General features: G+C 46.1%; 2 protein-coding genes across 2 annotated transcripts in view; both read left to right on the top strand.

Annotated features, from left to right (window-relative positions):
- Positions 1 to 834, top strand: part of CCDC57 (coiled-coil domain containing 57) — a 37,881-nt gene extending 37,047 nt beyond the window's left edge. The window contains exon 14 of the mRNA XM_055795124.1: positions 431 to 834. Within this exon, the coding sequence (XP_055651099.1) occupies positions 431 to 654 (224 nt within the window). The 3' untranslated portion in view covers positions 655 to 834. The remainder of the gene's footprint in view (positions 1 to 430) is intronic.
- Positions 835 to 4,119: 3,285 nt separating this feature from the next.
- The window catches only part of FASN (fatty acid synthase), a 44,897-nt gene continuing 23,464 nt past the window's right edge, over positions 4,120 to 25,552 (top strand). Inside the window, exons 1-17 of the mRNA XM_055794362.1 lie at positions 4,120 to 4,357; positions 10,086 to 10,232; positions 11,034 to 11,186; positions 12,489 to 12,662; positions 13,478 to 13,678; positions 14,108 to 14,230; positions 14,888 to 15,003; positions 15,257 to 15,391; positions 18,060 to 18,519; positions 18,862 to 19,049; positions 19,811 to 20,000; positions 21,412 to 21,506; positions 21,924 to 22,058; positions 22,349 to 22,552; positions 24,172 to 24,287; positions 24,762 to 24,937; positions 25,290 to 25,481. Of these exons, the coding sequence (XP_055650337.1) occupies positions 10,106 to 10,232; positions 11,034 to 11,186; positions 12,489 to 12,662; positions 13,478 to 13,678; positions 14,108 to 14,230; positions 14,888 to 15,003; positions 15,257 to 15,391; positions 18,060 to 18,519; positions 18,862 to 19,049; positions 19,811 to 20,000; positions 21,412 to 21,506; positions 21,924 to 22,058; positions 22,349 to 22,552; positions 24,172 to 24,287; positions 24,762 to 24,937; positions 25,290 to 25,481 (2,785 nt within the window). The 5' untranslated portion in view covers positions 4,120 to 4,357; positions 10,086 to 10,105. The remainder of the gene's footprint in view (positions 4,358 to 10,085; positions 10,233 to 11,033; positions 11,187 to 12,488; positions 12,663 to 13,477; positions 13,679 to 14,107; positions 14,231 to 14,887; positions 15,004 to 15,256; positions 15,392 to 18,059; positions 18,520 to 18,861; positions 19,050 to 19,810; positions 20,001 to 21,411; positions 21,507 to 21,923; positions 22,059 to 22,348; positions 22,553 to 24,171; positions 24,288 to 24,761; positions 24,938 to 25,289; positions 25,482 to 25,552) is intronic.

The following is a 25,552-nucleotide window of genomic DNA, read 5'->3' as shown; positions in this document are numbered from 1 at the left end:
GGTATTGCCTTGGTTGATATGTATCTTCTCTCACAATGGAGAGCAGGGTAAACTTGTAAAATGTGGTGTTTAAAAACAGCTGAACAGACAAGTAGTGTTTGCCTTGAACGGTTACACCAGCCCCCCAGCTGTCTTCTTTTCTCCTCTTTTAAGCAGCCTGGTGCTAACGGAGAATGAACAGGTACAGGTGAAGCGAGGATTGAGCAGGAGATGCTGCTATGTTTTATACCACCAGCGTAGCAAGCCTTAGTGGACAGTTCTGTGCCTCCTATGTACAGAAATGGTTCTGTTAATATAAGACTTCCACAATGTGGCACTATGGCAACAATGTATTTAGAGAAAAAGAGTAAACCAGTTCTCTTCAACTATTCAGTCTCATAATTAAACACAAACGTAAGTATGAAGTATTTTTCTTTCTTTTTTTCATCAGTGAAGTTTGCAGTTATACATTCAACTGAGCGATCTGAAGAATCTCAGCAAAATATCAAAGCCAAGGATAAACTTGAAATGCCAGCTGCAGATTTGACAGTCAGAGGAACCAGGCTGGAAGTTCAGCAGAAGCTAAAATCCAGGAATTTATCTTGTGCTCATCCCATAAACCCCAAAATCTCTTCTAACATGGCAAAAATCCGCAACTATAATATTAAAGACTGATATCTTTCTTGGCAGCAAGTTCCAGGTCCATGCCTGCTGTTAACCTACTTCAAAATCCATGAATCTGATCTAAATATAGGCTTCATTTTTGTGTGTTGAGTTGGGACAGCTGCAGCCAGAAGAAAGAACAAATACCCTGTTTCATACTGTAAACCCTAAAATACAGGGTTAATCCATGTACATCGTGAGATTAGTCGTCACTGCTAATACTGATTGATTTTAATTATATATGTTAAATATTGCTTGCATCATGGATTTAGAAATGCCCAGTTAATACATATGTAAAGCCTTGTGCCTTTAGGCAGGGCTTGCAGGTCTTTAGCAAATATTTTGTTGAGAAACTGTAGGTGTGATTTAAGCTTAGAAGTGGGATGCCTCAACCAACTTGTTTACTTATAATTAACAATGCAACCGTTAATCCTGTGCAGCTATCTTTCTACTTGAAAGAAAGGGGTTTGAAGAGATTACACCTGAATCTATATTTGATTGTCATCTTCCATAGCTCTTTCCACTTGTTCAGACAGCATGAGAGAGTATAAAAATAAGCTTCTATTGTCACACCAGTAATTTTTCTTTGACAAGAGATTGTGTAGAGTTTAAAGCAGTGGAAAACACATTAGTTAGAAACATTTGGAATCATACAGAAGCACTGTAAGAAATAAGTCTTACAACAGATCAAACTAAAAGAAAACCTGAATGAGTTGTGATCTAACAAGGGATGTCTATGTAACTGAATGTGTCAGGACACTGAAGCAAGTAATCAGTGTATTTTTGTAACATTTCCAGTAATGCTGAGCTGTCTTGGGATATTACAATTAGGAACTCCACCTATGAAAAACGTGAGAAGAAACTTTTTTACTGGGAGGATGGTCAAGCCCTGGAACAGATTGCTCGGAGAGGTTACAGTCCCCATCTGCGGAGACACTCAAACCCCAACTAGACGTGGTCCTGGGAGCTGTCTCTCCTTGGGTTGAGGGTGATCTTGGACTAGGTGATCTCAAGAGGGCCCTTCCAACCTAAGTGATTTTCTGATTCTGTGGGTGGTATCACTGAAGTGAACAATACCGTTCAGTTGCTGCTAAAAATGTGTAAGATCTAAACAGGATTAATGAGGGAAGAGAGCTGTTTGCCCATGAGCGCTCTTTTTCTGGAGCGCTTTTCTTTTTAGAAATGCTTTCCTGGTGCTTTTTGCGAACAGCTGCTGTCTTTGGTATCTGCCAGTGTGGTAATAATCATTGTGAGAATTTGAATAATCATTTTTCTAGTCCCTGCTGAAAATGTTTTACTTCAGTGCAGAGGTGCTATGATACTATAATCGGATGCTAAATCTGCAGTAAATTTCATTGTGATGTTACCAAGCCAATATGAGGCCTGAGAGACCTTGTGAGCTTCTAAATCATTTAATTACTTGAAAATCCTGTTATTGGATTCAACATTTAACATTGTTCATGAGCCGGAACAACATGATGCATTCCCCTGAACCAGGCCCTGAATGGGCTCTTTCTGTAGCTCAGAGCATAGTGGTTTCTAACAAGAACAGGAATTTTGGCCCAGATCATACCAGTTACAGCTCTCTCTGGTTATTTCTAGAACACAACGTGTAAATTCCAAAGTTCTTAATAGCTGTATATTGTCTTGAAAAATATTTTTAAAATTTTCAGTTCTGTTTTCAATATTGTACTGTGGAGATGTGCTATATTTCAGTGCTGTGAGATTCTGTGCATGTACAGGTACTGGAAGCAGTGTTGCCTTGGAAAGCGCGTGGTGTGTTCAGTCATGTTTGTAATGCTGCATCTGAGCCCAGAAACTATTACTTTTTATTCCCTGTATTGTGGGTATAAGCTCATGGGCTGCAGGCTTCAGAAATGCCTTTGTGTAGGTTTCTTTGCAGGGTTTTAGTTTTTTGTTTGCTTATTTGAGGGGTTTTGTTTTTTGGTGGTGGTGGGGTTTTTTTCTGTGGTTGTTTGGTGTGTGTGTCCATCTTCTCTTTCCCCCCCCCTCCGCCCCAGTATGTGTGTCACCTGGCATGCCCGGTCATGCAGCCCTTTTGCCAGAAACACAACTTTAATTTATTCAGTTTCCCTGAGAAACAGGTTTCCTTAAGGCAACTGTAGGTAAGGGAAGATGATAACTCTTGATTGTTTCATCTGCTTTACTTGGGATAGGAAAAAAAATTAGTAGTTCAATCATTGTACCTTTGTTTCAGAGTAACTAGAAGAACGCAGTGTACCAGCAGGCTGAAAATTAACAGTGTGGCTGTTAACAACGGGTAACAGGGACACGCTGCCTGGATCCTGTGTCCTGTGGGGGGAGGTTGTGCTCGGTGCGTACAAAATACAGGGGGGATATGGGGGCATATTAAGACCAACGTGTTCAGCTAATTGGGGCGCTTTCCGAGGGAGGCGGTGGCGAGTCGGCCGCGGCTGGGTTGCACGGAGCTGCGGCCCGTGCCGGTCGTGGTCGTTACCGCGGGGTTAAACAGCTGCGACAGCGCCGAGGAACGCTCGGGTAAAGGCGCAAGTTGCGCGCAGGGGTCGCGCTGCCGCCGCACCGCAGCCCGGGCACCGGGGGCGCAGCGGGAGATGGACCTGGGCGGAGTGCGACTGCGCCCCGGGCCCGCGGCTGCCGGCGGGGGGTGGGTTTGAAGGTTTTTTAATATTTTTTTTAGTAGCAGCCGGGGGTAACACGGAACAAAATTCAGATGTGTTCGCTGCTCCGCTTTAACGCAAGGCGTGCGAGTTACCGAGAAGGTGGAAGCGCGGCACCCGCGCACGGAGCGACCTCTCCGCCGTCCTGAGGCGGGGTGGGTGCACCGCGGAGCGCAGGCCCACCCCCTGCGTCGGCCCGCCCAGGCCTCGCTCCGCCGCCGCCAGTGACGTCGGCGCGACGGGCCGGGGCACGGGGCAGCTCATCCGCGGCCGGCGTGCCCGCTGCCCGGGGGTAACCCCGGCCCCGCGGGCCGCCGGGGTGAACGACCGTGGCCGCCGTGAAGCGCGGCGCGCTGCACCCGCCTCCGGCCCCTCATCGCCTCATCGCCTAGCAACGCCCCACGGGCCACGCCATTGGCGGCGCCGCGCCCCCGCCTACACGCCGCCGCCTCCGGATTGGGCGCCGGGCCGGGCTGCGCGACCAGCCCCGCGCCCCGGCCCTTTGTTAGCGGCGGCCACCGCCCCCTCCCGACGGGCCGCGTCACCACCCCCACCCCCCCCACCCCCCCCCCCCGTGCGCGCACACGCGGGACGACGGGAACGCAGAACGGTCCGTGTCCGCGGCGGGTGGGCGCCCCCCGGCTTCCCCCCCCCACCTCCCCCCTTCTCCGGGCAGGCCCGCCCAGCGCCAGGCACCCCCCGCAGAGCGCGGCCTCCGGGGCGGGGCGGTGCGCGAGGGCTTGGCCCGGTGCCGCGGGCAAAGGGGCCCGCCCCGGCCCGGCCAGAGCCCCCTCCTCCTCGTGAAGCTGCTTCGGCGGGCAGGGGCTGGCATCACCCCGGGGCCGGCTCGGGGCGGCCCTGCCCCGGCTCTCATTGGACTGCGGCAAGGAGTAAACTATCAGCCCATGTGGCGTGGCCGCTGGAGGTGGCGACTGCTTAAATAGCGCTGGGAGCTAGAGGGAGACAGTGAGAGGGGAGCGCGGAGCACCGGTCACCGCAGCAGCCCGGCTCGGCGCCAGAGTCTTCTCGGCACGAAGCCTTCCGCCCTTGCGCAGGTACCGGCGGGCAGTGGGACAGCCGCAGCCTCCGTGGGCCGCTGCGGCCGGCAGGCGCACCGGGGAGGGTCCCTCTTGCGCCGTGCGGGGCCTCGCAGGGGTTCCGCGGCCAGGCCCGTGTCTGCCGCACCACCAGAACGTTCTGCGGCCCGGCGTCGTGGCCGCCGTGGGTTCCCTGCTGTGGCTCAGCGCGGCCGCGCCGAGGCGAGCCCCCCCCGCTTCCTGGCGGTGTGTATCGGGTTCCAGCCTCCCGCTCCGCCAGCCCGGCGCGGAGCGAGCCCGAGCAGCTACGTTGTGGTGCTGGTGCTCGGCCATCTTGGCGGCGGGCGGGGACCACGCCGCCGCGACCCCTCATCGCCGGGCCGGGGCCGTCGCGGCCGCCGGGAGCCCTTCCCCGGCGGGGGGCGGCCCCGCGCTGCCGCAGCCCGGGCGCCGAGCAGCAGCGGGGAGCAAGGGGCCGCGCTGGCCTGGCAGCGGGGCCACGGCGCTACGCCGCCCGTCGGGCCGGGGGGGGCAGGGGAGGGGGTGCGGCGTTGGCTGTGGCTGGGGTGGTTCGTCGGTGGGCGCTGGGGAGCCGTCTCCGAAGCGGTGCCCCTGTACTGCTGAGCTTCCTTCTTCCATCTGGATGTAAAGCAGTCGCCCACGCGAGGTAGCGCATCGACCGGGCCCCGGCCTGGGTCCGTTGTGCTCCGCCGGGAGCGGGACCGGCACCCCCGCGGCCGTGTTTGCGCGCGCAGGGGGGGGGTGTCCCCACTCCCTCCCTGGGGGGGCCTTCGGGGGTGCCGGCCGCGGCGCTCCCCGGCCGAAAGCTGCGCTGTGTACGAGGTGGGCAGCGCTGCGGCGGCGGGTGTCAGCCCGCGGCGGGGGGGGGGGGGGGGGGGGGGGCTCGGGGGCGTCCCTTGTAAAACCAGAGGGGAGGAGAAGCCCCGGCTCTCGAGGTTTGCATTTCCCTGCCGGCCCCGCGCTCCCTGGAGCGGGCGGGGGTTAGCGGTGCGGTGGGGAGGGCTGTGCGGGAGGCGGGCGGGCACGGGCACGTTGCGGACACGATGCAGCAGTACTGAGGGCTTCAGTGTTCGTATAAATCGGTTGTGGCCATTTGGGAGCCGGCCGAGCTGCCTTGGTTCCAGGAGCAGCATCTAACCTACTTCTCTGGGATAACGGCGCTGCACCCTGCTGCGTCCCCAGACCAGCAGGGCGCTGTAAACGCGAAAACAGGCACCGGTTTTCATTTCTTCTGCGGCCAGTGGGACAAAACCAGCTTGAAACAGAAAGAGGCAGTTAAGAAGTCTTCGTTAAAGCCGAACTATAGCATGTAGATCAATGGTAGCCAAATGCTTTTGTTTAAAAAAAAAAAAAAAAAAAGCAGCCTGTGTTTGCCTGCCTTGTAAAAAGGGCTTTCGGAGGCAGGTGTTACCTCTCTGTACAAATGAAGTGAAGATGTAATGATAGTTTTAACTACAAATTTCAGAAATTACAGAAATTAGGAAACCTGGATTATGACGTTGTCATACTGAAAAACCAAGAAAGCAATCCTCGTTCCTGTGCTGGAAGGATGCTACGGAGGAGTCATGGATGTTTCATTTTACAATAAGGGGACTTTCAAAAATGGTAAAGATTTAGACTGCCTAGAAAGAGCATCAGAGTTGGCTTTGAGGATTCTATCCCACCATGATGACAGCTATCAAAATAACAGTGAAATAAACGTTGTGCTCCTGTCTGAAAAGGAAAAGTGTACATCAGGCAAAACAAGATTTGGGGTTTATTTGTTGTTTCTTCTTCTCTTCCTCTCCTCCTCCTTTCCTCACAGAACTTCAGGTGGACATAGGTACAGTAGAATAAGAAAAGCATTCTCTTATGTGGTTGGCGAGTTGGGTATGAGTGGGAGAAGAAATCTGATTTTACCTTTGCTTTTTTGTTTTTCTTGTCTCTTTTTCTTTCCCCCTCTAAAAGCTCACAAGCTTAATGGACACAGAGATATTTTTGTAGGGAAACAGTAGATTAAAAGTTTTGTTTAAAAAAATTATATGTACAGCTGCCAGGTGTGGTGGAAAACTCATTAATACTTTTTGTCTTGATAACGTTTTTGGTGCTGGATTAGTGAGGTACTGAAAGACAATTGTTTTAAATGCAGTGGAGAGCAGTATTTCAACAAGGGTAACCTTGGTAACAGCATTAAGCTAACATCACACCAATAGGTATCTAGTACACAGAGAAAAAGATTAAGAAGGTGTAATGTGATTGGAGAAAGGAAATTGTATCAATAAACAAACCAACCTTGTCAGATGGCTAATGTGGGAGGCAGATAACCAGAGCACAGGTATGAAGTGATGAAAGTTGTTACTAGTCAATAATACCAGAAGGGATTGTTAGTTATTACCGGTCACAGACTGAATGAGTCAGCAGTGCAATATTATTGCTAAAAAATATTGTGTAAATCCAGTGAGGTGGTAGTTTACGCTTATCTGGGGTGTCTGTCAGACTGATGGGTGTGTGGGGGGTGTTGCTTCTCTCCCCCCACAGTTAAAAATATAGGCTGTCTGAGAAGGATTCACAGAGTTCAAGCCATGCAAAACCATGGGGAAGCAGGGGAAAAAGGATGCTGGATCCAGCAAAATACAGCCTTAAGAAATCTGAGAATCCTGCTTGTCCCTTTCTGTCGTCTTTGTCTCCTTTTTTGACCTGTTGCTTGTGATCACCTTGCTCATCAAATGTAGTAGGAACAATCTCTTCTGTGTGTTTGCTGTACTCCAATCTCCTTTAAAACCTCTGTAGAAACAATTTTTTTTCCTCTATCTGTGCTATGTCTTATACTTAAAAATATGTCAGTGTGCTGTGTGTAGTCTAAAAATGCTCTACAGGAAAAATGAGTCTCATAATATGTGAAATACTGTAATATGCCATTTGGAGGTAAAGTAAATCAACTCTAAAATGGTTTACGTACTTATTTCCTGTCAAAGAAGAGCAAGGGCATTGTTCGTAGCCGTAACATCTACTTTAAGTCATCCTGGAATAAAAAGTGATTAATATTAATGATTTTTTTTTTCTCTTTTCACTCTTGTTTCCACAGCAAATCATTGCTGCTGTCTGCTGCTAGATCTGTGTTATCTTAGACGTAGGCATTTGGAGCTCTTTCTGTAAAGTCTAAATCTCTCGAGTTCTTTGTGCATAAAAATTCTTAAGTTGTGACTCTTCTTTACCCGTCCACCCAGCTAAAATTAACTTCTTGGCTCTTGTTCTAAATTTTGATTACTGCAGCATCTTTCTCTCCACATTTGACACAGTCTTGCTCAACTATGTTCACAACATGTTGGCAAAAACTGCTTTGCTGATAAATTCCATTATTTCACTGCCTCAGAAGAACGTTTTGTCAAGGTTGGCTGTACCTGGATGGAGTTTTTCTGATACTCCAGGGAAAGATGTGGGGCAGGAAGGAACAATCCAGGAAGTGACATTTTGGTCCCCTGAAATATGAATTACATTGCTTTCCCTAGAGATCATTGGCCACATAGCTGAGTTGAATCATTTTAACATTATCCCCCTGTGGGTCTCTTGTCTGACACTGGGACTGCAAGCCCCATGCCCGAACTGTTCTCCGTCCCGTGCATGGGGCTCCCACGAGCATGGCCATGCCGTGGCCCTCGCTTAGCGATGGCAGTGGCAAAATTGACTTGGCCCAGGCTGTGGGTGGCACTGAGAGGCGTCCCTTCAGAGCAGCGTGGGCCTGGCACGTTGCTGCCAGCTTCAGTTTTGGGGAATGGCTCCTTGGCGAGGGCCTTGTATGCTTGGCTCCTGGTGTTTCCTTTCCTAAATGCATAACCCGCTTGGAACATGAGTGCTCTGGTCTGGGTGTTTGGCAGGAGACTGGGAAATCCAGAACATCCTTTTGGGAGCACTTGTGTGCCTGCTCCCAGAGGGATGGACTGGGTGAGGCAATCTGCTCTTCTGCTCCAGTCTTGCATAAGTCTGGAGTTACCCCGCAGATGTGACGGGTGACAGCTGCAGAGAGGAAGGGTAGGGGGAACCGGGGCGTCGTGGCAGGGCAGTGCTGGTGGCTCTGCACCCCACTGGCAGGAGGGCCCTGTGCCTGGGCAGGGTGTGCATGGGGAGGCCTGGTTCTTGCTCGGAAGCATCAGGAACTCCTGAAAGAGGCCGAAAAACAATGCAGAAATTAAATGTCTTGGGTTGGAGAAACAAGTACAAAGCTAAGAGTATCCGTTGGAGCTGTTTTGTGGAGGAGATGGTCGAGCAACAGCAGCAGTGCTTGAGCAAGGCACCTGCGCCATGGCACTGAGGAGCATGGTGCGTGGTGAGGGCAAACATTGGGTCTTTTGTGGCAAAGTTTCTCCTTAAAGTTTAAGGCAGACTTTTAGCTACTTGAATAGCCAGTTTTCTCTGTGGTTTTCACTGGTTAAAATGCCACACATTAACCCTAAAGAATGTTTTGCCTCTGCTTACCAGAAGAATTATTGAAGGAGCTACTATGAATGCTTGCTACCTCTTCTGTTCATGCAACCACTTTTATTTATTTATATTTTTATATATATATAAATTAACCCATATATATACACAAATATATATAAAAATAACCCATATATATGTGTGTGTGTATATATATATGGGGGCTTCCCCCTCTGCCCTTAACTTGTCTACTTAGGATCTGCAAACTATAATTTGAATTTAATGGAGATGTCAGGTTAATTTGCTTTCTCTCTGCTTCATTGTTAACATTTTTTGTGTTATAGAAAATAAATGAGTGTGACTCATAGACTAGTGTCTCTTGGTGTTGTGATCTGTATGGATGGCCTGCGATGCCACATTATGCAGCATGATGTTGTCTTGTGGTGTTTGAGATTGGTGTCTTAGAATGCAGATTCCTTGGGACAACAGATAAGGTTTTTCATCCTGTCTGGAAACCAGATCGGTTCTGCCAACTCGTAGGTTAAAGCCCCACTCTATCACATACACTTGGTTCCCCCTTCCCAGTCCTCTACACATGTGGCAGTGCAGGGTCCAGTTGGGAAACACTTTACAAGTAGAACTTACTTCTTGTTTCATGTATTTAAAATGATGGTAACTTCCATTGTAATCTTCAGGCTTTTGTGTGGGTTTTTGCTTGTGTGTATGTTCTTTGGGTTTTTTTTTTGAGGGGGTGGTGGTGGTGGGTCATCTGGGGTGTTTTGTGTGTGTTTGGTTGGTTGGTTTTTGTGGGTTTTTGTTAATGGGGTGTTGGTTTTTTTCCTTTCCTTCCAACAAATGTTCTGATTATTGATTCTTAAGTTAGCATTTAACTTTGGAATGATTGTAGAACTTGTTTGGCTACCTGTTAGGTTTGCCTTGTAATTACGTATTTTACTATATGTATTTCATAATTTCTCCACCCACCTCTGCTCCAGCATGTTCATCTTCTCTGCTGACTTCAGAGGCTCTGCATTTAGCAGAGCTAGACCTGTTCACTCTCTAGTTGTCATGTAGAAACTGGTGGTTCTCGGAGCCCAGTGATCCATTGAGGATCAGTTTTTCTCATCCTCACTGACCCCATGTATCTTACAGTTGATTTGGTTAGTTGGGATGTCTGTCTCTCTTAGTAGAAACTCCAAGGGCTGTTCCCGTGTGGGTGTTTCTGCTGCAAATATGCCTGTTTGTCACAACATGTCAGGAAGACAAGAGACACGTGTACTCACCTTCTCTGTGTGAAATCTTACTAGTCTTACTGCTTTGTGGATCTCAGCGACAGGGAGAAGTTCAAAGATGGAGGACGTGGTGATTGCAGGCATAGCAGGAAAGCTGCCAGAATCGGAGAACTTGCAAGAGTTTTGGGAGAACCTGCTTAATGGAGTCGATATGGTCACAGAGGATGATCGGAGGTGGAAGCCAGGTGAGTGCTTATTGTCTCTGCTTTTGGAGCTCCACGTCCTGAGTGTTTCAGAGGAATTATTCTGTGAAAGGAAAGGATTCATCAGATGCAAAACCCTGCCAGAGCTTCTGAATTCACTTCTGACAGATCATAAAGAAATTCAGGAACAGAATGCTTTTATGAAGTTCTCAGACAGTGTGTTTTATAACGTCATGTCCTATGCAGTACTAGCTTATAGATTAATATGTAGCTTGCTCCCAAACAGAAGAATACTGTGACAGGGCAGCTAGGCAAGGTTAATCCTGTACCTGCTGTTGATAGCTGTGGCAGTAAGATGGCTCTGATGCTTTTCTGGGTTCAGAAGTAGCACAGGGACTCCAGTCCTGTGGTTTATGGCTTTTTACAATGTTATTTTCTGTCTGATTGTCTTTCTGAGGTGTTCAGCGCATGTATGTCAGTTCAAGCTAGTGATTTGCAGAAGTGAAAAGTAGCTTTTGTTTTCCTTCTCACTGGTGAGTGACTGGAACCGCTGATTTGGACTCTCTTTATGTGCTTGGTACAACTTTCCCAAGCAAAAATGCTTAAACCAGATAGATGTCTTTTGCTGCCATATCCAGGAGAGTCTTACAAATGACAGTTGTTTTTGTTAATGCAGCATTCTCATTTCCAAATGAGGTTCAGAGTTTGGTAGGCAGATATCTGTGCAGTGGTCTGGGTACTGCAACAAGAAATTGGCTGTGGTTGTTCTGTGCTTTTGTGTCATCTGGTGGCTGCTTCAGAACTGATGTATTGTGTGACGCAGTGTTGAATTTTTCTTCACAGGAATTTATGGACTGCCCAAGAGAAATGGAAAGCTCAAGGATATAAGCAAATTTGATGCATCCTTTTTTGGGGTTCACCCCAAACAAGCTCATACGATGGATCCTCAGCTTCGCTTGCTGTTGGAAGTTTCTTTTGAAGCTATTTTGGATGGAGGTAAGCAGCTGGACGACTGAAGAGGGAGAACTGTGCTGTATTGTCTCTGTGCAGCAGGTGCAGACATGTGCTTGTGTGATGAGATCTCTAATTAAAGAGAAAGCCATCGCATTAGAGAGCAGGCCATGGAACTGGTACGGTGTTTAGAAGAAAACTGTTCTCTAGAACTCAAAGTAGGAAATCTGTGTTGACTGCCAGCAAATCTCTACCTGTATCATATAGTCCAGTCAGTACAACAGAAACATTTAAACAGTTAACAGTTCTAGAGCTTTTGTGTGTTTTGCTCTGATCTAATATTCTGTAATAGATCCTGTTGTTAAAGGCATGGCTGTAGTGCAAAAGGAAGATGTCTCTGTTTGCCATTCTTTTAGAACATGGATGAGAATTCTGATAGCCTGATGTATTCCTGTCTGTTGGCCAGGTTCATAGAAAAAATTTGGCATTTGATGTGCTTCTATAGAAGGTTTGCCCAGGAAGCGTGCTTTCAGAAATTGGAGCCTCTTTCCTCCGTTGCTACCAGTGTTCTGGGCTTTTGAGTTCTTTACCTGCAGAACCAAAAAGTTTGTTCTTTATGTTAATCAGTTTCATGTCTGAACATAAGAAGCACATGGGAAAAAGTTGGAACCACCTCACTGGTACTGACTTACTAAAATTAACACTTGCTCCTCTGCTGCTGAGCCTCAGTCTGGAGGCTTGAATATTCTGCTTGTCTCTAGGACTCCTGAAGCACAGAGAGGAACCAGCAGAGACGGCTGCAAGCTGAGCTTGCTATGCAGTTTTTTAGAGTTCTTTCTTGTTCTGGTTGTTCGCTTTTGTGCTTAAGAATTTTCCCTTCTGTCTTGTACTTCAGATCTGGGCTTTGTCTGTGGTTACAGGTAGATACTTATGTGCTCACATGACATTCCAGGTGCTGTGATTTTTCTCCCCTTTGGTCTGCTCCTTTTCTCTGCACTGGAAGTCAGCTTTTAGCTTCTCTGATCAGTGTTTCTGTCTTTCATGGTCCATATGCTTTTTGACGCAAGACTAGCAATGCTCAGCGAAGCTGAAAAGCTGTCTCTGGTCACAGTATGTCTTTGCCAAAAGGCAGCACCAAAATTCTGGTGGCCTCTTGCAGTAAGGCTTGTAAGGTCTGCAGCTGAAACAGATAGAAGATAACTGTAGGTAAGGGAAAAGTACTGCAGGCCAGCCGAAAGAGACAGTAAGCAGTATTTCATGAGCTGGTGCCAGCGTACTTGGTGTTTCCCCAGTTTGCCCCTTACTATAAGTTTGTCGGCTGTAATCTACCTTCCAATATCCCCACAGGTATTGATCCAGCCACCCTCCGTGGCACAGATGCAGGTGTATGGATTGGTGCCAGTGGGTCAGAAGCTGGTGAAGCCCTTAGTCAAGATCCAGAAGAGCTTCTAGGATACAGTATGACTGGCTGCCAGCGTGCTATGTTTGCCAACAGGATTTCCTACTTCTATGACTTAACGGGTAAGTGCCCCCAAAACTGTTGATGCAATTTGAGCATGATTGTACCGTGGTTTCTGTAGAGGAGTGGGATGGATATGATGTTGTAGACCCTTTTGGGATGAGAAAGTAGCATGTAACTACTGTAAGGAGGCATATGAGAAGCAGAAAACTTAACACTGATAACACTCACTGTAAGGCTTTGTCTTAGTTTCTGGGCATAGCTAGCATTCATCTGAAAGGTGATGATGTCAGGAGGCCTCCATAAAAAGGCCTAGGTCCTTTTCAGACCTTAGACTGCTGTTTGGTGTCAAGCTATGCAGAAGTCTGCTAGCCCAGAGACAAACTTACTGGAACAGTTGGCTTTTTTTTGAGTGAAGTGGGAGAGCCACCAGAATGATGTGACTGAAGGCATAGACGTGGCATTGAAGAGAGCAGAGGGGGGTGGGCCTTGTTCCCAAGAGCAGCAGAGAACAGAGATAATGGCAAGGGTGGGACCAGGGAGGGGGAGGGATATTTGTTGCTGAGAATGGGGAAATGAGTGAGACCTGCATGTGAAGCTACAATACCTCTTTTTGATGGAGACAGAATTTTAGAAATACCCTTAAAGCCACACTTTGCATTTTTCCCCTCCATACTTTTCTCATCCCTTGTTACCTGGTAAATAGGCAGAGATGGTGATTCTTTTCTCCCCTTGTATCAGGATTACCTGTTATGTTCTGAAGCAACTCTTACTTAATTTTTTAAAAATATGTTTCTCTCGTGATCCCATCCTGTAGCAACTCTAGGAAATAAAAGCTGGTTTTTACCGGTTTTGTTTTCACTTTCTGTTCTGTAAGGACCAAGCATAACTATTGACACAGCCTGCTCCTCTAGTCTTGTGGCTCTGGAAAATGCTTATAAGGCAATTCGTCATGGACAGTGCAGTGCAGCCCTGGTAGGGGGGGTCAACCTTCTGCTGAAACCCAACACTTCTGTGCAGTTCATGAAGCTGGGTATGCTTAGCCCTGATGGTGCCTGCAAGGCTTTCGATGTTTCAGGTAAGGCATTAGAACAAAAGGTGGTCATGTTGTCTGAGAGGAACTTACTGTGGAGTCTGTGACCAGATACTTTTGTAATACAGCAAAGAGCCAGTCTTGTAACGGTCCTTAGGCGCAGTGTTTGGGATGTACCCTGGGCCTGATCTGTGGTGCATGCTCCATTGAACCTGGAAAACTAACTGTGGGGAAGAAACTGTGTGGTTCATCCCTTAGCCATTGGGGAAAGGAAATAGCTGTCTCCTGATGGAAACTTTCTGTCATAATTTGTGATGAGCAGTGATCCTTTCTAGGACATTAATTTTTTTTGAAGAACTGGCTGTGTCATACTCTTAAGTGGTTTGCTGTAAGTCATATCTCAGGAATGAGAACGTTACTGCATGGTGTTCTGCCACTTTATTCAAAAGTGACTTGTTCGTTCTCTGATCTCAGGAAATGGGTATTGTCGCTCTGAAGCTGTTGTTGTCATTCTTTTGACCAAGAGATCTATGGCTAAGCGCATCTATGCCACAATAGTCAATGCTGGAAGTAACACTGATGGCTTCAAGGAGCAAGGTAGGCCTTGAGCCTCTGAAAAGTGACATGTACAGAACTGTTCAGTCTAGAGTCTTTGTCATCAAAAACGGGCTGTTGTGGGGTACTACTGAAGTGTGAAGGTTTTTTTACTGGTTGATTTTTCTTTTTCTTCTTTGGTAATACAAAGTTCAGGACCCCATTTTGTAAAGAAGTTGAAGGAGACAAGTGGTGGTTTCAACTGTACCAAGTAACAGGAGTGTCCTGTTGTTAGTTTAGCCTTCCTCTGGACATCTCTGCAGTAATTTCTGCACTGATGTTAGGAATGTAGGTGGTTTTATGACTGTAAGGCTCTTTCCCTACTGCTGTCCCACTTTTCCCACTCTCCAGTTACGGAAACACCAAGTTCATATGTGCTGCTTGATCTAGACATGTCCTAGTATTCTGTTAACCCGTGTCTTTCCACACTGGTCTAGCCCATTGCTTCAGGTCCGTTTCTGGTTCCTCTGCTTTTCCAAAGAGCCTGGGAGGTTTATTGTGTTTGGTGCTAAGGACATTGGTGTAAATCCTGAAAAAGTCTAGCTTTGGGTTTTGGTTTTTTTGGACCTGGTAGCCCCAAGCAGTTGAAAGGGTGCTAAAAAGGGTGCTAACATGAAATATCTGATGGGAGAGAGGAATTGACAGCAATTTTGGTCCTAGGTGTGACATTCCCATCTGGAGAGATGCAGCAGAAGTTGGTCAGATCTTTGTACAAGGAATGTGGTATCAACCCTGCAGAAGTGGAATATGTTGAAGCTCATGGGACAGGCACCAAGGTCAGCATGGCCCCTTTGGGTTTGGAGGGGTTTCATCTCCCTTATTCCCTTTGCATCGCTTGACATGCTTTTCCATCGCATTATTCTTTGTTTTTCCAAAAGGAGCTGTATGTCTCCCATCTGTCAGTTACTACAATATGTACTACTTTACCACTTTTGGATTTTGCCAAACATCTTAATCTTTCCAGGTTTCTCTTTTGTAGTGTGTTTTGGAAGCGCTGGCTAACAGCCTTTCTGATCCTCTTTCTGCTAGGTTGGAGATCCACAGGAAGTAAATGGCATTGTGAATGTTTTCTGTCAATGTGAGAGAGAGCCGCTGTTGATTGGGTCAACCAAGTCAAACATGGGTCATCCAGAGCCTGCCTCTGGGCTTGCTGCATTAGCCAAGGTAATGAGTGGCTTGAGAAGGAAAACTGGGGGGGTGGAACATGACAGTGTGTGGGTTATTTAATGTCTGTTTTAAGGAAAATTTGCACTGATCCAGGGTAAATATGTTCACTAGTAATGAGAAGAACTTGGGTGATTCTCATTAATTATCTACTTCTTGCTTCACCTGTAAATACTTTTAAAAGCTCAGGTGGCTGTTCTGCAAGCTGGACACAGATGCCCAGGTGGCCTTCTGCTGCGTGTGTGCAGAAGTGTGCACGTGCACTCACACAAACCTTAGTTCCCCCTTCCTACTGAATTCTACAGGAGCATAACTCTGCTTAGAATAAAGGCTTTGGGGTCACTGTTGGTTATCCTTACACTGCGCCTTCCAGCAGAGCTCTGCTGTAAGTCATCTGGGTTTTGAGGAGCGTACAAGTAGAGGGACTTAAAACATTTGGAGTAGTCAGTGATGACCAAAGATAAAAGGCAGAGTGGGCTGTCCATGCCAGTAGGGTAGCTGATCCTTCTGGCTGTTTGTCAGGGGTATATCATTTCTTTCTCTTCACTTTTATGCTGGCAGGAACACAGGTGAGTTCTTGGGGAGCTTGAGTAACTGGTTGTCTTGGCAACCAGCCTGCTCACTACTGCTGTGGGCAGACCATCGGATTGGCTCTGGCTGCTAAACTGCTTAGCAGAGCGCTAGTTAATGTTCACACTTGGTTGTAAGCCTATTACTGACAGCCTTAGGACCGTGCAAATTGAAGTCACGTACACTGTCACTGCTAGAATTTTAGGCTCTTTAAAATGGTTATTATGACCTGAATAGATACAACTTGCTGTGAATAGTATCACCTACAAATAAACCACAGAGGCAGCAGTGTCTGTCTCCCTGTAGAGGAAAGTTTTACTTTTTTGAGCACCACATGTCTCTGACTGACACCTTCTTAGAAGGAATGATAACTGAGTCACAAAATAAACCTCTTCATGCATACAGTGTTGTACATTGTAAACAGTTTTAGTGCAGTTCTGCCGTGATCTGTCAGGACAGGATCATAACTTTGAGATACTGTTTCCCTATCTGTGTTTCTTAGAGGATGCAGAACTCCAAAACCAAGGACCACAATCTCTTTTTGAAGACTTCTCTGACACCATGTTTTCTGGTTTTTTTTTTAAATCAGTTTTCTTACTTTGTACTGGAAGTTACAGCTGCAGGCAAGACCCTATGGCACCCATCATACCTGCTAGAGTACAGTTCTGCTATGCTTTTGTTAAACTGTGTTAGGTCTCGTTTCCAGGCCCCTGAAGCTTTGGGAGGATGTTAGAAGCTCTGTCTCTGTTCTCGATTCTTTGGAAGTTGTGCAGTACTTGGTATTTTAAGATTGGGAAGTTGATCAGAGTGGCAGATCAGGCGTCCTTGAGACCAAGCCAGAAACTACACTAAGCCCACTGTCGCTTAAACAGTAACTGTCTCGAAGTCTGCTGTTTTCATAAATGTTTTCTTTTGAAATTCCATGAAATCCTCTTATATTTGAGATATCAGTTAGGAAAATAGATCTTGAAAGTATCTGATTTCAAACTTGAGGAGAATCCATTAATTATGTTGATAGGTAGGAAAGAAACCAGGTCTTGCTAAGGCCACTTTAGTTAAATTCTGGTATGGGAGGGAAAATTCACCTGCACCTTTGAACTGCTCAGCCTAATAACTTGCTGACTGTGCTGTACTCTCTTAACTTGTGTTACAAACCATGGCAGGCTTAAAAGTATGAATATGTATGCTGTGTAAAGCAACAGCAAGTTTGTAGTGCATAGTATTGTAGGTGTAGGACAGCGTGCATGAAAACATTTAGACTGCAACTTTAAGCGTGCTGGCTGGAGTTGAAGTAATGCGTTTATGCTGGTTGTTCTTCCAGGTAGGCTGTCATGTCTGATAGTCAACTTGAAAGAACAGTTGCCCAACCAGTATGTTTCTCTGACCATTTCGGGGTGATGAAGGAACTGCCAGATGTAGAGAGCGCAGGGTGTTGGCAACTGACTTTGTAGTCTGTGATTTGCTGGACTTGTGCTTCAGAGGAGTGTGGGCTGTTTGTAGGATGCTGCTGAGGGAAGGGAGCTCCTCTTTTTTTTGACACAGCTGTTCTAACTCTCATCCTGCTTCTGTACTTCCCTTTGGCTCTGCCAGTTCTCACCATTCTGTTCTTCCTGCTTTTTTGGGTCAGGAAGACAACAAATGGGTGCAAAGCAGCAAGCAAACTCCTTTACCAATGCTTCAACTTGGCTCTTTTCCAGCAAAGGCAGAAACAGAAGCATTTGTTGTGATAAGGAAGAGCATGTGTGGTGTTGTGTGACTGGGCAGAGATGAAGCAGAGTGTAATGAAGGGACAGGAATCTAAAAGGGGAGAAGGAAGATGTGATACTTACAGTAGCCAGGCTGCTTTACCAGCAAAACTGCATGGCTTTGCAGTTAGAAAGGGTCTGAACGCTGAACTTAAAGCTACCACCCTGACCACTGCTGACTTTCCTGCAAGGAGTTAGGGTTTGCCTAGATGAACATCAGTAATGCTATTCTCTGAAGTGTCCCTTAGAGAGCTGCTTTAGTGTATTCTATGTGGTCATTTGTAGTAAAACAGTAACAAAAGAATGTTTGTTACAAGGAAATGCAGAGCACAGAACACTGCTTTTTCTTCCAGGTCATTCTCTCTCTGGAACATGGGCTATGGGCTCCAAATCTTCATTTCAATACCCCAAATCCAGATATTCCTGCCTTACAAGATGGCACTTTGGAGGTGGTTTGTAAACCAACACCAGTGAAAGGTGGCCTTGCTAGTATCAACTCTTTTGGCTTTGGAGGTGCTAATGCCCATGTCATTCTGAGGCCGAATGAGAACAAACACCAGCCTCTTGAGACTTGTAACGTGCCAAGACTGGTTCAGTTTTGTGGCAGAACCCAGGAAGCTGTGGAAGTACTAATTCAAGAGAGCAGAAAACATGGAGGATGCAGCCCATTTGTAAGCCTGCTCACCGATATCTCTGTGGTTCCTGTGTCCTCCATGCCCTACAGGGGCTATGCGCTAGTTGGCACTGAGAGTGACATACAAGAGGTTCAGCAAGTTCAAGCGTCTGGTAGACCGCTCTGGTACATCTGCTCAGGTAGGTGTGCAGTGGGTCCAAGCTTCTGCATTCCTCTGGATCTGGGGCTTGGGCAGTTGCATTCTGTGCTGTAATGTAGTTTTCACTATAGCATGAGGAAATATCTTGCAGCCCTGTGATATGTCTAGGAGATTCATGTTTCTTGTATTTTTATCTGATCTTCCAACTTTGCTATCTTCTGGTGATAGTAAAGTCCAGGAGAATAAAAAACAGTGCCTAATTTAGGGGATAATAGAAATGTCAGTGTTCTGCTCTTGGATAGAATTCTTTCACTGCCAGAGCAAGTGTGTGATGTCCTTTTGTGGAGCGTTACTGAAGCTCCCTTTCTCCCTCATTCTGCAGGCATGGGGACGCAGTGGACAGGTATGGGCCTGAGCCTTATGAAGCTGGATTTGTTTCGCCAGTCTATATTGCGCTCAGACGAGGCTTTGAAGAACACAGGCCTAAAGGTCTCAGACCTGCTTCTGCAAGCAGATGAAAACACTTTCGATGACACTGTCCATGCATTTGTTGGACTAGCTGCTATCCAGGTAAGACTCGGATGGCTGGTGGAGGTCGTTATGGACTCAATCCACATAGGCGTACTCTTCTAGTGTGCCTGGCCCTTAACGCTTTATACCAATTAATGAAGCTTGTTCTGTGTAATCAGCAAATGGCAGCTGTTAGAAATACCTCTCTGATAGGAGGGAGCGTGTTGCACCCTTAGCAGTTCAGGGCTCTGCCACCTGGAAGATGCTTCGACAAATACTGAGCTAAACTGATGTGTGTGTGTATATCTGCATGGGGCATTTTCTCCTTTTAAGACACTAAGGAATGTCTTTAAGTTTTATGAAGGTGTTTGTGCCAAGAACAAGGTTTCGCTGAATGCCTTCTAAAATTTGTTCTGCAAGTGAACTAAAAGATGCCAAAGGAAGTCTCCTAATTCTGAGTGTCAATGTGGGATTCGTTGTTTCTTGATAAAGTATAGAGGTAGAGCTTTAAAGGTCATCTGGAAGCTGGTCTTGCCTCTTGCTTTGTACAGACATGCTCTTGACAACCTCCTGTTGTTTGAAATAGCTTCTTAGTGGAAAGCTGCATAGTGGAGAGGCCCAGACAGTACTGGAGTCACACAGTGATTCTTGGAATTGCTTTGAAATGAGGCTGGGGGGAAAAAACCGCAGTGAGGCCAAGAAGAATGTACCAAAAAGACCTTTTGCAATGTACTCACTGCTGCTGTGTGCAATATACTCACTTTGGGGCCCGATAGTTGCTTACACTGGCATGGAATCACTAATCCTACTTTTCCTTGCAGATTGCCCAGATTGATCTGCTGAAGGCTGCAGGTCTGCAGCCTGATGGGATTTTGGGCCACTCAGTGGGTGAACTAGCTTGTGGCTACGCAGATAACTCCTTAAGTCATGAAGAAGCTATTCTTGCTGCTTATTGGCGGGGACGATGCGTTAAAGAGGCCAAACTGCCGCCGGGAGGAATGGCTGCTGTGGGTAGGTATACCCTTTCCAGAAGAGTGTACATCCGATCTCTGTATAGCATTGGGGTAAAACTGGGCTCTGAAATGTGTTGGCAGAGACAGTCACGTCTGTAAAATTTTGGCTACTGTTGCCTCTTTCTTTTGATGTGGAAAACATTATTAAATATTGAAGTTGATATAATAGTACTAATTTCTGACTGGAATGCAGCAGAATTTTGGTAATCCATCCAAAACTAAGTGGAAACAGAGATTTATTGATGGGTGACCAATGACAGAGGCCTGATAAGTAATCTCCTTGAAAAGAGAGGTGAAAAACTTAAGGCTCTTGTTTTTGCTCGAGAGAGATATGTGTGTGCACACGCACACATTATATATACATATTTGCATTATTTAAAAAAAAAATAATCTGATTGTCTGCAAGAGTAGTGAGATGCAAAAGCAGTAATCCACTATTATGTAGTGGGCAACTGGCTAGTGGTATTTAATACTGGTAGAACTTACATGAGCCTAATTGCACTTAGGCAGAAGCTTTCTCCTGAACAAGCTTAGCTCAGTGTTTCTGTAAGTGATACAGCTTTGCCCACTATGGAGTGAAATTTTGAACTTTGGACCCAGCAGGTTTTCTTTGTGGTGTAGCTTCATTGGTAGCATTACTATTTTTGTGTTTCTTAGTGTTGGATGCAGTGGTCAGTTAAAAACTGAAATACTTAAGGGAAAAGCTGTTGTAGGTCTAATGCTGTGTGTTTGACTAGGTCACTTGTTACAGTCTGAGACTTCTTACTTTTAACTAATGCTGTAAAGGACTACCTACCTAATTTAGCTTTTTTTCTCCTTTATATTAAATACATGACAAGCTTATCACAGAACTTACCTTGGAGTGCTGCATATAATACGTTTTTCATAATCTGATGTTTGATTCAAATTCTTCCTATTGTATCCATTTAATACATGACGGGATGCTGCATGGGTTAACCTAGTTTAAGCCACTAGATTTGTCAATTTCTATGGTTATTTTGTGGCTCTCAGCTTCCGTGAGTCAAGCTCATGTGTTGTCTCTCCTGTTCTAGCTCAGGTTGCTAAGGTCAAGATGAGGTAACCGATTCTATAGCTTCTTTGAAAGCATGTGGGCTTTCCCCTGCCCCATCCCTTAATGGGCTGGTACAAAGATTCAGTCATCTGTTCTTGTTCTCATTCAATAGAACAGTGATAAATGGCATGTTGAAGCCCTGAGATAAGTATCCTTAGCTCTTGCAGAATCACTTTTGGGGACAAGAGTGGATCTCTGTCTCTCTCTTAAGGACCTTTGCCAGTTTTGCAAAACGCTGAATTAAGCACAGTGATTCTGTGGTTAAGTTAAGATTGCCTCCTGTTACGAGGCTCGCTGCTAGAAATGCTTGTGTTATCCTGAGGGCTTCCTTCTGCAGGTCTGACATGGGAGGAATGTAAGCAACGCTGTCCTCCCAATGTGGTACCAGCCTGTCACAACTCTGAAGATACTGTCACTGTTTCGGGGCCGCTGGTGAGCAAGGAGCTGATACGGTGCATACGGAAGTGATTGGGACCCATGAAGTTTGGGTTTGAAGAAAGCATGAAGCTGAGTTAAAACTCAGCTACTCGCAAGGGGGAGCAGGACTGAAGGACGGGAGGGGACATGGTGCTTGCGTAAACGCTCAAATGTTCTGTGAGAGGACATGATGTTAGTGCCTCAGTAAGCTAGTAATAGAAGATCTCTTACACTGAATAGTCTTACAAGTCTTACAGCCATGAGTGTGATGAGTGATAAATTACAATGCTGAGATAACCTCATCCCAGATATGATTCCCCTTAGTGGCAAGTGATGAAGGGCGTGGCCGGGGGGAAGGAGTGCAGTGACTCATACAGGTCCCAAATACATTGTGAGCTTTCATTTTGAGTTCACTTATGTTCCCCTTCTTAGGACTCTGTGACTGAGTTTGTCACCAAACTGAAAAAGGATGGTGTGTTCGCAAAGGAGGTGCGCAGCGCTGGAGTGGCATTTCATTCCTATTACATGGCATCTATTGCGCCGGTGCTGCTTAGTGCCCTGCAGAAGGTAAAGCTGCCAAACTGTGGCTCACATGGTTGCGCTCGGGCACCTGGATTTGAGTATAGGTGATGTTGAGCTCAGGAGGGTCTCTCTCTTTAGGGGGACAAGGAAGTACCTTAAGCATGTAGACCTCTGTGAGACCTAAGGTTTGAAGTCCTGTGGCCTCAAGGAGAAGGATGTCTTGAGTAATCAAGCTGAGAAAAATGGCCTGTGAAAAGGAGGGGCTGCTTGCTTTTGCCTGCCTTTTCTGTGACATGTAACTCTTCCTCCTGTGCCGCCTCCTTGTCTGTCTGTAGATCATTCCACACCCTAAACCTCGTTCAGCACGATGGATCAGTACATCAATCCCTGAATCTCAGTGGCAGAGTGAACTGGCTAGGAATTCCTCTGCAGAGTATCATGTGAACAACCTAGTGAATCCGGTGCTGTTCCACGAAGGTCTCAAGCACGTTCCGGAGAACGCTGTTGTAGTAGAGATTGCTCCACATGCTCTTCTACAGGTATTATGTTTGATTGTGTCAGCGTAATATTATATTGATATGCTGCTGTAGAAAGGAGATTGAGGGCCCAAGGACTAGGGAACAGTGCTGCATTTTTTCGGTTTTGTGTTTTAGGTGGGTTTTTTTTTTCTTCCCCCTTCTTTGTTCTGAAAATGCTTTCTCCCTCCAGTACTTTTGAGTCTCTCCCAGTTTTAGCATTTTATTGATGGGGTTTTTTTGTGTGAATTTTCATTTGGTTTGGGCTTTTTTTGGGGGTGGTGTATGTTAATCTTAAAATCAAAGCAAAACAGAAAACCCAAAACCCCAACATACTACTGCTTCCCCATCCAAATATTCACATTGTTGCCTTTATTCATTGCCATGCACACAGCAGAGTCGGCTCTCTGGACTGTGCGATGAGTAAGAAAAGCATTTCACTGGATCTAATGGATAGTGTATGTGAAACTTGGGATGGGGGGAGATATTCAAGACTAACAGGTTTACTCTATGAAAAATCTGTTATCACCATCTATCAGCTGATTTGGTTTGAGGTTTTTGTCTTAGAAGGTGGTGTCTGGTAGTGGAGTTTCCCCATCTTCTCCTAGCCCAAGTAGCCTGAGACCACAGGAGCTTGCTTTCTTCATGAACTCCTTTCTCCTTATGATCATTTTGCCTTTCTCCCCACCTCATAAGAAATGATCTTTGTGGAATTAGGTCCATAATAGGGAATGCAGAACAGGAGGTATATTAGGATGCACTTGCTCAGCAAGATCAGTGCTGCGGTTTTGTGCCTGTCCCTGAAGTCTCAAGGACTAGTCTTTACTTGGTTTGTGGCATGCAAGAGGAGGAAAGTCTTAAAAAGAATCATAGTTACTTCTGAATCAAGTTGAAGAGTTATACAGTGCTGCTGAGTTACAATCCAGTGTATATTTATTGTGTTATGTTAGTCTTATTTATGCTTTGAAATTGACATGAAGGGAGAATCAGAGCAGAGCTTTTAAATTAGGCAGATATTTTTCTTAATAAAAAGATAATGTTAAAACCATTGTACAATTCTGGGTTCTAATGCAAGTGACTAAAGATTTTATCAGCTGGGTGTGAAAGTGTTCTGGTTTTCTCTTCCCTCCCTTCTCCCATTTAAAGATGGTGGGATCAAATTGAAGAGGAGATACAAGATGGGTCAGACATTTTTTGATTTAATAGCTGTTACTTAGAAAATGCGCTGGGATGCTTCAGGCCAAAAGGGGCTGCTCCTGGAGTAAGGGCCTAAGCTGTGTGTGTGCGTGTGTGCACGTGCGCACAAGTGGGAGGCTTGAGAGGGTGATTTTGCAGTTCTTGAATTTGATTTTGCAGCATTTGATTCCATTTGACAGTCTTGCTTGGGAAAGGGAGACTTGTGTGTTGGCAGAACTGTATTAATATTACGAAGGTTCCGCTTTACCAGATGCGCAACTTCTTGGTTTGCTGGAATGGTATTGTGCTGTTCTTCTTCTTACCTGTTAAAAGCATACATTCTAGCACCTTAACACAGAACTCTTGGCACAGAAACAGAAGTGGCTTGAGATCTACAGAGAAAAATTCAGAGACAAAGTAGTAAGTAATGCCTTCCTCCAGTGATTTATGGACTCTTATCTGACCAGGCTATCTTGAGGAGAACTTTGAAACCAACTTGCACCATTCTACCTTTGATGAAAAAAGAGCACAAAAATAATTTGGAGTTCTTCCTTATGCAGACTGGAAAGATTCATTTAACTGGGTAAGGAGACTAAGGGAAGAGGGTGAGTGGGGTATCAGTTAGGAGATAATTCAAGTCTCTTCTCTAGTATGCAGGATTGAAATACTCCTTCAATAAACCTGGAAAAATTTTATGGGCTTTACATCTGTGCTTTACATATTTAACATGCTCACTTATGAAATGTTGCCTTTGGTTAGAGACTGTTCAGTCTGGGAAGGTGCCCTTTAAAGAGGCGTCCCGTTTTAGAAGGCCTAGGAACCTGGAACTAGCTCTTGGAAATAAACTTTGCATCAGAATTCTAGACTGTTAGAATTACAAATTTGGCTGCAATAAGTGTTTGTGGTACTCCTGGAGAAATCTGACGTGGAGCCCAAGGCCAGTTACTGTCTGACCTCTAAGTGTTATGTTCAATTCCCGCCCCGCCCTCCCCCCCCCCCCTTTTTTTTTTCTACTCCCCTGCCTCCCTCATTGTCTTGATCTTTTTTGTCTTCCTAGGATAAATGTTCTTGGAAATAACTTGTTCCCACTTGTGAAATACCCTGTTCCAGTGGGAACACCCCTTATATCTCCATACATCAAATGGGACCACAACCAGGACTGGGATGTTCCAAAAGCTGAAGACTTTCCAGCAGGTTCCAAAGGCTCTGCATCTGCTTCAGTCTACAATATTGGTGTGTTTGCCTGTTTGGGGGTTTTTGTTGGTCTATCTCTTTCCTGCTTTACCTCTGCATTTCCTTTTTTTTAAAACTAGGAAAAGGATAGTCAAAGCTGTATCCTTGAAGCCACTTCCTGAAGCTTAATGTTTGGATTGAAAAAGACTGGACCTGATTCTGAAATGGGATGAGAGAGTGTGAACAGAGCAGGAACTGTCTTGGTTCAGACTCACAGTAGTTTTGGGAAGTGTGCGTTGCCAGGCAGGGTAGTTGGGGAAACAACTGGAACCTCTTACAGACATCAAGGGGGGAAAACCTTTTTTATTAGGGTGTTCCTGGTATTTTTATTCTGCTCTTTATTCTTTGACAGATGTGAGTCCTGAGTCTCCTGACCACTACTTGGTTGGTCACTGTATTGATGGCAGAGTCCTGTACCCAGCGACTGGGTACCTCGTACTGGCTTGGCGAACTCTGGCACGGTCTCTGGGTATGGCTGTGGAGCGAACAACTGTTATGCTTGAAGAAGTCACAATTCATCAGGCGACTATCCTTCCCAAAAAGGGTGAGTGAGGAGTGCTGGTATAACTGCAAAACTGCATAATGAAGATGAAGGGAGTGGGAGGAAAGAAGTGT

Source organism: Falco peregrinus, chromosome 2 (genome assembly GCF_023634155.1).
Source record: "Falco peregrinus isolate bFalPer1 chromosome 2, bFalPer1.pri, whole genome shotgun sequence".
NCBI lineage: Eukaryota > Metazoa > Chordata > Aves > Falconiformes > Falconidae > Falco > Falco peregrinus.
This window is presented reverse-complemented; position numbering and strand designations above follow the sequence as displayed.